We start from the raw sequence: 13,109 nt of genomic DNA, 5'->3' as shown, positions 1-13,109 counted from the left end.
AACAAATTTACAGACATTCAAAACACTTCTAAAAAATTATGAGCTTCACAGAATCAAATCAAAGTCTTGTTTTTCATTAAGTACCTTAACTTTTCTGAATTTTTTTCAGAGAAGGGATTTCTTCTGCATCTGAAAGATGGACTGTTTTCAGTCAGGTCATCAAATCTTGCTGGAGTAGTATAATTTCCTAGCATGACTTCAAATATTTTTATCTGTCAATTTTTAAATTATTCTTAATGAGAAATGCAAACACTTAATTTTGAGATATTATGCAATTTTTATGTAATGATTAAAAATGTACCTTTTTTTTTTTTGGGAATCTTTCCCTATAAGCTAGGAATATAGCAGTTTATTAAGACATAGCAGCAGGTACAAGTGCTTACTCCAAGCACCTATAAATGCAAATATTGTATAGATACATGTTAAGGATGTACAGCAATTCAAATTGTTAACTGTAGTATTTAAGGAAGAATTCAGGGTCTAAGGAAACAGAACAAATAGATAGTTACTATGCAAGGCACAGGGGTTAGAAGAGCATGTGGAAAGTGAGAGTAGAACATGTGGAAAGTGAGAATAGAAATAGCCATTTCTTTTGCAGTTACCAGAAATGAAATGTTCAACATGACACAATGTACTAATGTAGAAGTTTGAAGAAATGTTTTATATAGAGGAGGAAATGTTTTCTTTTATCAGATGACATTTTCTCCCAAGATTCAAATTAGTACTATGTTTCACTCTAGATATGCAGAAGGAATTTCTTCTAATACAATGGTGAATAAATACTGTATTTAAACACTGCTGCAGACTTGGTTTAAGTTTTATATCTAACACATTGTGCTATGTGAGGATAGGTAAGTCACTTGCCTTTCTGAGCCTCCGTATTCTCACTTGTACCATGGGGACACTAATAATCTTGTTCTTTTATTGTCTTAAGATTAAAAGACCATACCTGGAAAATGGAATGTCAATACTGTAGCTATGACTGAAGTGGTGACACCACAGAAAATGTGGGTCCGAGATAGTGCCCCAAATGAAAACTTTACAAAGGAAACACTAAAATTTTAGTTCTCAGACTTTGAGCCCTTCAGTTACAGCAAAGTGATCATCATAAAGAAGGTTGGAAATTAGAAAGATATTTTATATATTTATTCATTTATTTTTAAATGCCATTGTTCATTTTTTCACAGTATAGGGAAAGATAGAATCATGCCATTTGCAGTAACCATGGATGGAACTGGAAGGGATTACTCTAAGCCAAGTGGCTCCAAAGCAGCACTGACCATACCTCCAGTGTGTGACAATTACAGGCCAACAGCAACACTGTGCCACTAAAAATGTGCTTCGCTCTATTAGTAAAAATGGCAGAATTGGTTATGAAGCATCTTCACAGCAGCAGGGGCAGGAGTAAGCCTACCCCACGTCCAGTCTATCCAAGTTTGACCCACAGTTAAAGAGGATTCTTCAGGGTGAGAAGTAGAAACAGGTTTCCTCTGGATCACAGTGAAAGAGGCTGGCACCACAATATAACTAAACCCTAAGTAAAGGGGACAATTTTTCACTTGCCTGAAAATAATAGGATACTTATTTTGGGATCTATCGTGAAAGATTGTAACATTATCCAGATGTCAGACAGGGTCTCTCTGTCCTTTGTAGATCTAGCAGAGGCTGTTTTAAAGCTTCGCAATCCTCTGATGATAAAAATCTAGCATTCACCTTCTTCCTGTGTTGTCTGTGAATTCTAGTGAGCCTCTGACTTCTGTTCCTTGCTTCTGTATCCATGTGCTACCTTCTGTTGGACTCCAGATCGGCCTGGGCTCTGTCTCCACCCACAGAATGATTTTGTTCACCCAAGCATTTATGAGTTTAGTCATTTGAAAACGGTGCCATGCGATGGCCAATTTTCCACCATCTTGATCACTTTAGCTGTTAACACGAGGCACATCTTTTCTGTAAGAGGTTAAAGATCTCCTTTGGAAACACAAGGCTCCCCTTATACTCCAAATACCTGATCCTAATATGTCTTCAAACAAATCCAGAGCACGGTGCATGTTTGCACAGTGTGAGCTTGGCTTCTATGCTCCCGCTCTGGCCTCTGGAAGGATGTATGTGCCAGCTGAGTTTACTCTCCCATGAAGCTGGCAGGAGAACTCCTAAACTCAAGCGAGTGTCCCTTAGGTATTTGGTCATTGGTGGAAAGCCAAGTCTGGAGAGGCCAAGTCTGGCAATGCTTGTGAAAGCAAAGAAACCAACGTGTAGAGAGCAAGAATGAGGGAGTGCTCTTTGGGCAGCCAAGAGAGGCAGCCCGTGGCCCTAGGAGAGACGAGAAGAGACTGAGATTCTGGCATGTGGCTGACACTTTTCCTGACTCTCTCATGAGCACACTCTTTTCCTTCTCTTTCTTGCTCTTGGGTGCTTTAAACACTATACCCAGTCTCTGTCCGTTTCTTTTTAACTTAGATGAGCTGAAATGAGTTTAAGCTTCTCATACCCCAAAAACCTCTGTTTAAATTTCCCTATAGAAAAAAAAGAGGGAGTTATGAGAAGCATAAAAGCTCTGAAGACTTAAACACAATTTGCCAAGTTTGCTTTCCCAGATGGCTCTGCCATAGGGAGCTCTTGAACGAGAAGCTCAAACTCTGAGAGCTCGGCTCCAGTCCCAGCATTTCCTGAAGAGGGACAAACCCTGGAGGCCCACTGAGGAAGAGACGGAGGTCCTGCGGGCACTTTCCTCTCTGCCGCACAACTGTCCACAGTTTTAAGAACCCATTTCATCTAATCAGCATCTCACTGGGATGTGGTAAACTGGAACACTGACCAAAAGGCATTTGAGCAGCAGATTCAGATTTCCAGGAGCATACACTGCAGTGGGAGCACTGAGGAAAGCGACTTCTCCTGGTGTATGACTTCCTCACAGTTATTCCAAGTCTGGGGCTGTCAAACTCAGCCAGTGGACGAGGTGAACAGAACCGGCATCGACTGGCACAAAGCAAGTGCAAATGGGAAAGGCCAAAGCCTTTAAAGTTGCTCCAGAAGTAAAAGATAATACATAGTGATCCACATACTCCCAGTCTCCACTTTGTGCCTGTGGCCAGCCACTCAGCCACACTTCTCCACTGAGCCCAAAAAGGCCTCAGTTTCCCTTCCAGTATGCTGCCCCTGGCTGGCACTAGCAGTCAACTGAGGTTGATGTGAGCAATAAAATCTGTTGTTCCCAGTCTGTCATAAAAAGTGTTAAACTTGGAATTAGAAGACTAGACAGGAACACCAGCTAACTGCAAAGCTAGCTGCTCAGTGCTGCTGAGCACAAGCCTCTCACCTATGAAGGGGGCGGGCCTGACCAGATTGTCTCCAAGATAACCTCCAGCTCTAAGTGCCTGTGATCCTCTTAGTGGGAAGGACAATTCCAAATAATAGATTTGGGAGGAATGAAAAACACAAACTTAGTAAAACAAAGAATGCCTAATGTAGAAGAGATTTCAAAACAAGTACAGTGGGTGAAGAAGTAAAAGATGAAGAGAAAAAGTTTTTTAGCAGGGAATAAAGAACTTAAACTCTGCTGATGGTGTATGCTATTCTAAGGGTTGTAAGGAAGCAGAAGGAAAAACTTCCAAGTCAAATTTAGACACCTGGACACAGAAAGAAGAAAATGCTGTCTAATGTTTCATGGTGGGAGGGCAGTGCTTGGGAGGGAAGTGGGATTAAAGCCAATTTGGCAAAGGCATTAAAGAGGATAGAGACTGATTTTTACAAAACCTGGGAATCAGTGGCACTGTCAGGAGTGAAACAGCATTTTCATATTTCTAATTGTCTTCAGTTCTTGTGTGGAACTGGAGTTAAAAAAAAAAATGTCAAGTCTCACTTTTATGCCTTCACAGATGATTGTCTTGGAACTATACTATGATGACTGCCTCTGTGGTCTCTTTCCCCTGAGCCTCAGTTCATTCTCTGTGCAGAAGCCAAAGGACTGATTCTAAAGTCACATTCAACTCCACATTCTTATGCTTAAAGCCCCATAATTCACTTCTCCTTGCCCCACACCTTCTGGCAGGACATTTAGGGTCTCTTTGAATAAACAAATCACCCCACTACTTTCTGAGAAGCTACAGCGAGCTTTCCAGCACACAGCCTCTTTCCCAGGAGGATGTCTTTTAAATTCACATTTTATGCCATGCCAATTTGCCTCTGTGTTTACAGCTACTTGGCCCAAGGAAGTGAGCCTGCCCAGTACAGCAGGGTAAAGTTCATGAAGCTGAGTTTGAGACAGGTCCACTCACTGTATTAGATGATGTCTTTGGGGAGTTTGAAAGTGATGTGAAGAGTAGACAGAAGTGGGAGTGCAACAGGAAAGAAAGAAGTGAATAGTAGGGGAAGCCAGGAAGCAGAGAGGGAAGCAGAGGGGAAGGAAAAGGAGAGCAGGGCAGGAAAATATCTAACTAGGAGGAGACAGTAGAGAGTGGCTCAGTGGCAAAGCAGAGAATATTCTCCTAGGGAACACCCAAGAGGGTTGTCCTTTGAGAACCCAGTATGACTATTAGAACAAAGTTCTTATTCTCTGCCTGGTCTCACTGTTCAGCAGCTGAAAGGATTCTTGTCTCTCTTACTTCCTAATGGATCCTTAAAATAATCCCCCATTAATTGAAGTAATGTGAATAAGTTTCTTTCCCTTTAAAATTTACCAAAAAAAAAAAAATCTAATAAAGATAGACTAACCAACAGGACAGCAGGAGCTCACCTCCATGGTCAATACCATCCCTGCAGTAAGACTAAGCTCAAAGTCATATTCTTCTTAGTAAGTTTCTTATTTGAGAAAATTATCTGAGCAAGACAACTGGGACACTGGGTGTCACAGGGGCTGGATGTACAAAGCTGGAACATGTTTAAATGTGGTCAGGACTTGGGAGTGGAATCTGGATCACTGAGGCACATCAGCAGTGATTTATCTAGCAGCCACATTAAAGGGTAGAGAAAGGAGTGATGTGTGTTATGTCCAGGATGACAGGGGATGGGTGATACAGTGATAGAACAAGAAAGGATGATACAGTGAACGGAACAAGAAGGGATTAAGAATTTTTACTATTTATCTTCAAATCTGTGCTTCAGATAGGATGTATCTGAAAGGAAAGCACTGAGTAGGTTGTCACTGGTTAAAGAAACTCTCACTGGCTTAGTAGCTGGGTGACAATAGCAAGTGGGGGATTTCAAGGCAAGATTTAAGGAGGGATATAAGGAAGACTGAAAAGCATGGAATTGTGGTGATGGTACAAAAGGAAGAGATGAGACAGAAACACTGAGGAGAGCTCCCCCCAAATTGGTGGGGACAGATAACGAGGAGGCATTAGAGTTAGAACAGAGGGAGGACAAAGCTCTAGCTGGGCTGATCCAGATGTGGCCTGTAAATGATTTATTGACCTTGAAGTAGTTTTGCTAAATGGCCACAGGAGGGCACTGCATCCTATTCACCCAGGATCTATCTTTTTCCCATTTAGTAAATTATCCTGTTTGCTGAAGGAAAACCTTAAGCAATGCCTTCAAGAAGGGTACCCATGGAGATGGGGACCAAAAATGATTCTTCATTCCTAACTTTGTTCTTGATTAGATTAATTAGCAGGCAAGGACGACCTAATTCAAATCACTGGGTAATTGCAAGGTTTAAATAAAATAACCTCATTTAAATATATTTAGTATTTTGTAAAGAGTAAATAAATATTAGCTATTTTCCATACACGTATACAAATCTGCCAAATTTAGGAACAAGTAAAGAAACACAAGAAGGATATATAGCAACCCTTATCTCTCTAAAGGGGCAGACTTCAAGTTCCACAGCGAACATACAGCTGTGCTAAGAAATCATTCCAGAGAATAAATTTATGCTGTTCGTTTCATTACATGTTGCAGCTTGTACATAATAGCCAGAGGGAATAGAACACAAACAGCTGGGAAATAAAGATGAAAGCAAACTGTATCAGCAGGGAGAGGCACACACACCCCCTGAGAACCCGGCAGTGTCAGGAAAGATAATTTGAACAAGGTCACCTGTGTGGAATTCCTCTTCTCAGAGAAAGATCATTAGACGCCTGCCATTTCTGACCATCTCCACCGATGTCGAAGTTGGGGGGTAGAATGTACAGTGCCTAGCTTTCAATTTTCTAGACTAAAGCCCTGCGTGTAACAATGAAACAGAGGCCCAGACAAAACCATACAGTATTATAAAGCTAACTGTGGGATGTTATATGGCTGAAAACAAAGCAACGTTTGCTTCCTAAAGCCAAGCGAAGCCTGCTGGAGAGACTCCCCCTTCCTGACGCCCATAAGAAGGTTTTGTGGCCCTCTGCTGCCCTCTAGTGTCTTTTTAAGGTATAGTAGCATGAGAAATAAATACTTGCAATATCCTGAAGCAACCCATGTCACTTTGGCCCCCGGCTGGTAAAACAAAAGTAAAATTCTAAAATAAACGCAAATCCAACATTTGCACTAAAACTAAAAAGTAATTTTAATTTTTCCTCGGCACAGATATTGCATTCTTCCAGAGTTCTGAGACACACAACATCTAGATTAGTGAGTGTTCTTAAAAATACAGACACTACTCTCAAATGACAACTACATCAGTCTGGCTGAGGAGGAGTGGAGAAATCTGCATTTCCCAAACACTTCCGCAAGATTCTGATATTTAAGTTGACTGACCTCACTTTGAGAGCTGAATTTCATGGCAATGACGTTAAGCAAAGTGTAGAAAAAAATCTGGTAACTTTTAATTCTATAAGGTACAGCTCTTAGACAAAATATACAGGTAATAAAATCATTGACAAAAATAGGTCACCTTATATTTGTTCCTGCATTTGGGATAGCTGAATTGTACCTGACTAGCATGCAAGGAAAACAATACTCTTCAATTCAGAGTGAAGAGTTCGAGGAGAGATTCTCCCCCATATCAATACTCCCCGCCCCTGACATCACGCAGGTGGGGAGGAGAGTCAGTGCTTTCTTAGTCATTCTTCAGATAGTCCTTACTTCCTCTAAAAGTCTTCCTGAACCCCTCAGATTAGTTTTGATCGCCTGGTGTGGCTCCAGGGCATCCTATTCTCTTGTCCTATAAATGCTCCCTCTATGTCAGTCTGCAACGTGGCTCAGAAAGGTTTTCATGACAGGAAAAATACCATTTTCTTTGGAACCAAGCAGTGCACAGTAAATGCCTGCCTCTGGCCAGTGACTACGGACACCCGCATCAAAAGCTGGTGACCATGAACCTGAGGGTCATGGCCCACAGCCACACTCTCTCTTCCTGTTCCTTAGTTGATGACACACAGCAGGAGGGTTTCTTTGGGGTGATTGGTACCACTGGGTTATGCATCCAATTTACAAAACTACAGATTAAACTCTTTTTATTTTTATTAGTTTTAGGAACTTGCTGTCCCTTTTTGGTATAGTCTGATACCTGTAAAACACACATGAACTTCACAAGGTCAAAAAGAGTGACAGTCATTAATATAGAATGCACTCAGGAAGTTCATCTTGAATGTAAATTGTATTTTTTAAAAACACAAATGCACTTATATTTCAATACCTAGTACCTTAATATTATATAATATGCTATTTTAATTCATAGTTTTAGCATTTTTAAAGCTTTTAGCATTTTAAAGCTTTTAGCATTTTTAAAGCTTTTCTCATATTCATAATCATGAAACACTCAATGTTTTAATAAGTTGTAAGAGTTAGATTGGTAAAGGTCCCCAACTCACCACCAAAAAGAGTACTGTACCATAACCTCCTGTTACCCTGACTTATATTTTTATTATTTCTAATTTTTTTGAAATTTAATTTTGTGTAGAAGAACTGGGGTATAGTCTAGGGGTGCAGGGGGGGTGAAAGGATTCACCAGAGACAGAGTGGGGAGCAAAACAGGCAGATCTACTGAAATACACTGCTGAGGGGAGCAGCAGGCAAGACAGGAGAGGTCTGCTGTGCCTTCAGGGTCAGCGTTAACAAATAATTACTTCTCAGGAGAAAGAGACCTAAGTGTCTAAAGAAATATAACCCACTGTACCTTACACTGACTCTCTGTTATCTGCAATGTATAGGGCTAAGGATGTCTCATACTTCAACCAACCACGAGTTACATTTTTCCGGCCATGTCTTACCCATAGTTTACTCTGCCACTTCGCACTTACTGAGGTCTCTCCCTGCACAAGGACACCATTTCACTTTAGCTTTGGTAGCTGGCTTGAGTAGCACACTGATTTCACCGGTTCTTTTCCTTTGGCAATAACAATCCAAGCCCATTTGCAAAATAGGGCACCCACAAAATATGAATGGAAAATGCACTCCATTCACTTCAGTCCAAGAGAAGCAAGAACAAGGTGTAAACTGTTCAGCAGTATTTCCTTTGACTTTTGTTTTACTTTTCGAGCAATCGTATTTGTGGACACAAACAGGATCTCTTTGAACTCAACAAGAGGGCCCCTCTTAAAGAAGGGAGACAGTCATTACTACATGTTTAATGTGTTGGGCAAATACAGTTCTGGGATTGTAAGTATATTTTGCAATTATAGAAAGTGAATCACATTTATTTCACCTTATTTAGAAAGGCTACTTTTCTCTAGAAGGAATTTTTTTAGATTTTCTCTATTTCCCTAACTCCAAAATGTACCTTTTGAATAAAATGGAAAGATCCCTTCAATAGAAATATAAATCCTGTCAAGTAAAGATGCAACTGTAATGATCCCTGCAGCGCTTTGAAATGAATAGGGGCAGACAGGAGGGTATGTGTCAGAACAGGGGCTCTGCCTTGCTCTACTATAATAGCTGTTAATCCCTGGGCAAGTCATTCAGAATTTAGATTTCCTACATTCATAACAAAAAAGCAAATAATACTTTGCCCAATTCTTGTTCTCATGTTAAATGAGATGTGATATATGGATATGTTCTTAGTGAATCACAAAGACCCAATCAAATAGAAACTTATATTATTTTCTTTTTCCTGTTTTCTAAGCACTTCATCTTTCTCACTGAAGTAATCAAATATCAATAAGAAAGAGAAATGTCTGTTAAGATTTTCTTAGCAGCTGGTATATCATTCTCACTGTTGGGATGGAAATAGTGAAGGGAGACTGGAATTCACTGTGGGAGATATAAAGATATAAACTAGGCTCAGAACCCCAGTCACAGTGTCTGTTAGTAACTACAAAACCTCACCAAGAGAAGAAAACTACTAAGTTCTAGAAGAAACTCCTTAGGTTTCTGGTAACCAAGACTCCAAATGGATAAAATATTGTGAGGACTAAAGGAACTTGCAAATGCCTACTTTTCTTTAAATTAGCAAGACTTAGAAATACATTTTTCTTAGTCTTTATATTTTAATCATGCATGCATTCTTAGGGCTTGCATTTTTTTGAGTTGCTATTAAAAATACATATGTTTCTACCACATTAAAGGAGGAACAGAGAGACTTCTGTGTTCTATTATTAATTATCTGCTGGAATAAAGGTCAGTCTTTGCAGGTCAGTCTTAGCACTTGAGTGTGTGTGTGTGTGCACCTGCACACACCCCCACCCCAAAGCAAAGGATTTACTACTGAGGTTTGGTATGCACTTACTCTTTAGGTCCAAGTTTCTGGCTCCCGCGGTGATTTGTGTTGTGATTTTTGTGTCAATCTTTACAGTGTGGAGATTGCTGGTGTCCCTTGATATCATCACGTTGTGCCACTGATTGTCATTGAGAGGTTTATTTGAGCTCCCTTTGATGAGATTAGCACCATTTCCCAAATCAAATACGTAATGCAAGTACCTGGAAAAAGGCAAGGTGGAAAGTGCTATGACTTTATGATTTATTAATGAGTCAAATTGGATAAAATAAATGGAGATTTTTGTTTTCAGGTGTTTCCATACTCCCTAGAAGTCATGAAAATGAGTTGTACAAGGGCTCAGCTAATAAGAAGGTGAGAAATACCACACTTTCAGCAGGGTGGATCATTCATTGTCTTCACTATAGGGAACAGTGAAAATTATTTTTTAAATTATGGTATGCATCCCACTTTATGACTTTGGAAGGTAAGAATATCCTTCATGAATTGTTCATATTTCCACCTGTCCTTCCATTCTTTGCCAAGCACTCTGAACTGGAAATTCTTCTCAGCTTCTTCCACATGCTTTCCCTTTCATCTTTTGTATCTATTTCTACATCGAAAATGTACACACATTCTTCAAGACTCAGCCCAAACATCTACTTCTGCCTTATGTATTTTCTTAATTTCCCTAAAGACTGTTTTGAACATTTACACATGATCATTTCAGGAAACATTCACAAGGTTATATTTATGTGTTCACTTCTAAACCTAAGAGCTGTGAGTTTGCATGTGTGTTGCTTGAGGTTGATGGAATCTGAGATGTGCATGGGTGGCAAGAAATATGAATGAATAATATGAATATGAATAATGAACAAACACTCAAGTCACTTAAAAGACATCAAATTTTGCATCACACAACTCTTTTTTCCTAAGTCTTACAAAGAACTCTGATGGGTCTAAGCTTGAGCTAATTTGCATTTTATGGAATTTAAGTAATCAAATGATTTGGATTCAATGTTTAATTGAGCACAAATTACCTACAGAGTTAGAGAAATTCTTTTCTAAAATTATAGTGTTTATAGTATGAAATCCATATTTGAAATGTAAGAGTTATGGAATGCCTACGTTAAATTAGAATTCAACATTATAAGTATCTCACATGTGGAAAAGTAGATGTGTCCTGAACCCCTACTAATTTTATCAGACACCTAAATGGATTAAATAAATACATTATTTGTGCCACACCCCACCCTTACTACCACCTTACTAGTCAGTTTAATGTATATTTTTGGAAATTGAGGTACATTTTTATAAAACATATTCATTATGTCATTGAGCTGAAATATACTTACCCTTTAACCAATTCAACCACAATAAAATCATTTCCATCCCCACTGTTATAGAGAATTAGTCCATCTAGGGATGTTGTCTTGAATTGGAAAAAAAGATGCATAGAAGTGTAGGCTTGCAATGTAGCTAAGGCAACATAACTCGATTTGGTCTTGAAGGTGACAGGATCTGCTATGATATTCCTGAAGCCAAATCTGGCATTGAGCTCACAGTAATCTATGTCACCATTTTTACACAAGTCAATGTATGCCATTCCATTAAATGTCAGACTCTGAAGATGCCCAATGAAGTTGGAGGGGACAGAAGACAGATATCGGCGTTCTGTGATGATGCCTGTCTCTATGTTATGAAACTCCAGCCTCGTATGATCACCTGCCATCTGACCTAAAAGGGAAGACAGTGAATTATTAATTTCTGTATGTAAAAGCATTTCGAAATTTAACAAGGTCATATTTTTAAGATACAAATAACCAAAATGGTGCCTCTTGGTGATGCAAGGGGTTAAGCCTCAGCACTATCAAACTATCGACAGTAACTGCAGCATGAGTTTGATCCCCGGCCAGGGAGTTAACCCACATATGGTGGAGCAGACCTCTCCTGTCTCACCTGCTGCTCCCCTCAGCTGTGTATTTCAGTAGACCCACCTGTTCTGCTCCCCACTCTGTCTCTGGTGAATTCTCTCACTCCCCGCACCTCTGGCCCACAACCCAGTTCTTGCATGCATAAATAAATAAAAATAAATATAAAAAAATACAAAATATCTCCTTAATATTCAGTGACATATAGCCAAAACACTGAGGTGATGTAAAAGGGCAAGGATGAATTATATTCATACAATTTTCTTAGATCAGGTTTTACTCTGTCTGAACTTTAGTCATAATAAAAATCATCCTTATTAGTCAAAATTACATAATCTTTTAAAAGTGTAGGAAAGAGGGCCTCCCTGGTGGCGCAGGGGTTAAGATGCAAACTATGAAGCAATCCGCAGCCCCTGCAGCATGAGTTCGATTCCTGGCGCCAGGGAGAAACCCACATGGTGGGACAGACCTCTCCTGTCTCGCCCGCTGCTCCCCTCAGCAGTGTAATTTGGTCAGTCTGCCTGTTCTGTTCCCTGCTCTGTCTCTGGTGACTCCTCTCACCCTCCCACGAATCTGGCCTGTACCTCAATTCTTGTATAAAAATAAATAAATCTTAAAAAAAAATAAAAGTGTAGGAAAGAAATAAAGAAAGAGTGGAGGCGGGAAGGGTAAGATAAGAGGGAGGGATGGAGAGAGAGAAAAATTGGAAGGGAAAGAAGGAAGGAGGGAAAGAGGAAGGGAGAGGCAAGGATTAGGCCAATGATTGTCTGAAATCATCACAGGAGCAACTGACACACCCCAGTCTCATGGTTCTGTAGTATGTTCCTTTATAAAAAGTAGTGTTCAAGAAAAAAAAGTGACTGTAAATTTTCCTATACCCAATAGAAACAATGCAGGGCTGTTGAGTACATTTTCAAAAATGAACCATGAAAATGTGTTTGAAGTTAAATTAACACTTTTCCCATTTCCTTTTCTGTGCATATTCTATTGATCTCTGGACCTAACCCATTTTCCTTGTACATGTGTTTTGCATACATCAATTGAACACAATATGTCATTACAAGGCATGTCCAATTTAAGAATACCGGTAAAATTAGCTCACATTAGCACAAAGTAAAATCTTTAAATACCCTAGTGTGAAGCTTGGTTGCACTTATTTTAGTTCCATCACTCTCTATTCCACATTATTTCTTTGCAACTTTAATAAATGCAAACCTAATCCTATTTTACCTTCAGAGTAACAGCTCTACCTATCTATGCAAGGATACAGGTAAAATAAACAAATATATGAACTTGCTTTTTATTTTTTTTATTTTTTAAAGATTTATTTATTTATGCATACAAGAACTGGCGTACTGACCAGAGGTGTGGGTGGGTGAAAGGATTCACCAGAGACAGAGTGGGGAGCAAAACAGGGAGACTGACTAAAATATACTGCTGAGGGGAGCAGCGGGTGAGGCAGGAGAGATCTGCTGTACCATGTGGATAGCTCTCTGGCCGGCGGATTGAACTCTTGCTTCAGTGGCTGCAGATTACATCATAGGTTGTGTTTCAACCCCCTGCTCCACCAGGGAGGCCTCTGAACTTGCTTTTTAAAGCACAACCTAAATATAAACTACTCT

General features: G+C 39.7%; 1 protein-coding gene across 26 annotated transcripts in view; it reads right to left on the bottom strand.

Annotated features, from left to right (window-relative positions):
• NRXN1 (neurexin 1) overlaps positions 1-13,109 on the bottom strand; it is a 1,022,285-nt gene that overhangs the window by 516,432 nt on the left and 492,744 nt on the right. For all 26 annotated transcript variants that reach the window (XM_054687713.1, XM_054687714.1, XM_054687712.1 and 23 more), the window contains 2 exons: positions 10,912-11,293; positions 9,590-9,780 (listed from right to left, as the gene is read on the bottom strand). In XM_054687713.1, coding sequence (XP_054543688.1) covers positions 9,590-9,780; positions 10,912-11,293 — 573 coding nt within the window. The remainder of the gene's footprint in view (positions 1-9,589; positions 9,781-10,911; positions 11,294-13,109) is intronic.

The sequence above is a fragment of the Talpa occidentalis genome, unplaced genomic scaffold (assembly GCF_014898055.3).
Source record: "Talpa occidentalis isolate TD23 unplaced genomic scaffold, MPIMG_talOcc4v2.1 talOcc4.5, whole genome shotgun sequence".
Taxonomy (NCBI): domain Eukaryota; kingdom Metazoa; phylum Chordata; class Mammalia; order Eulipotyphla; family Talpidae; genus Talpa; species Talpa occidentalis.
The sequence above is the reverse complement of the archived record's forward strand: the minus strand, read 5'-3'. Positions and strand labels throughout refer to the sequence as shown.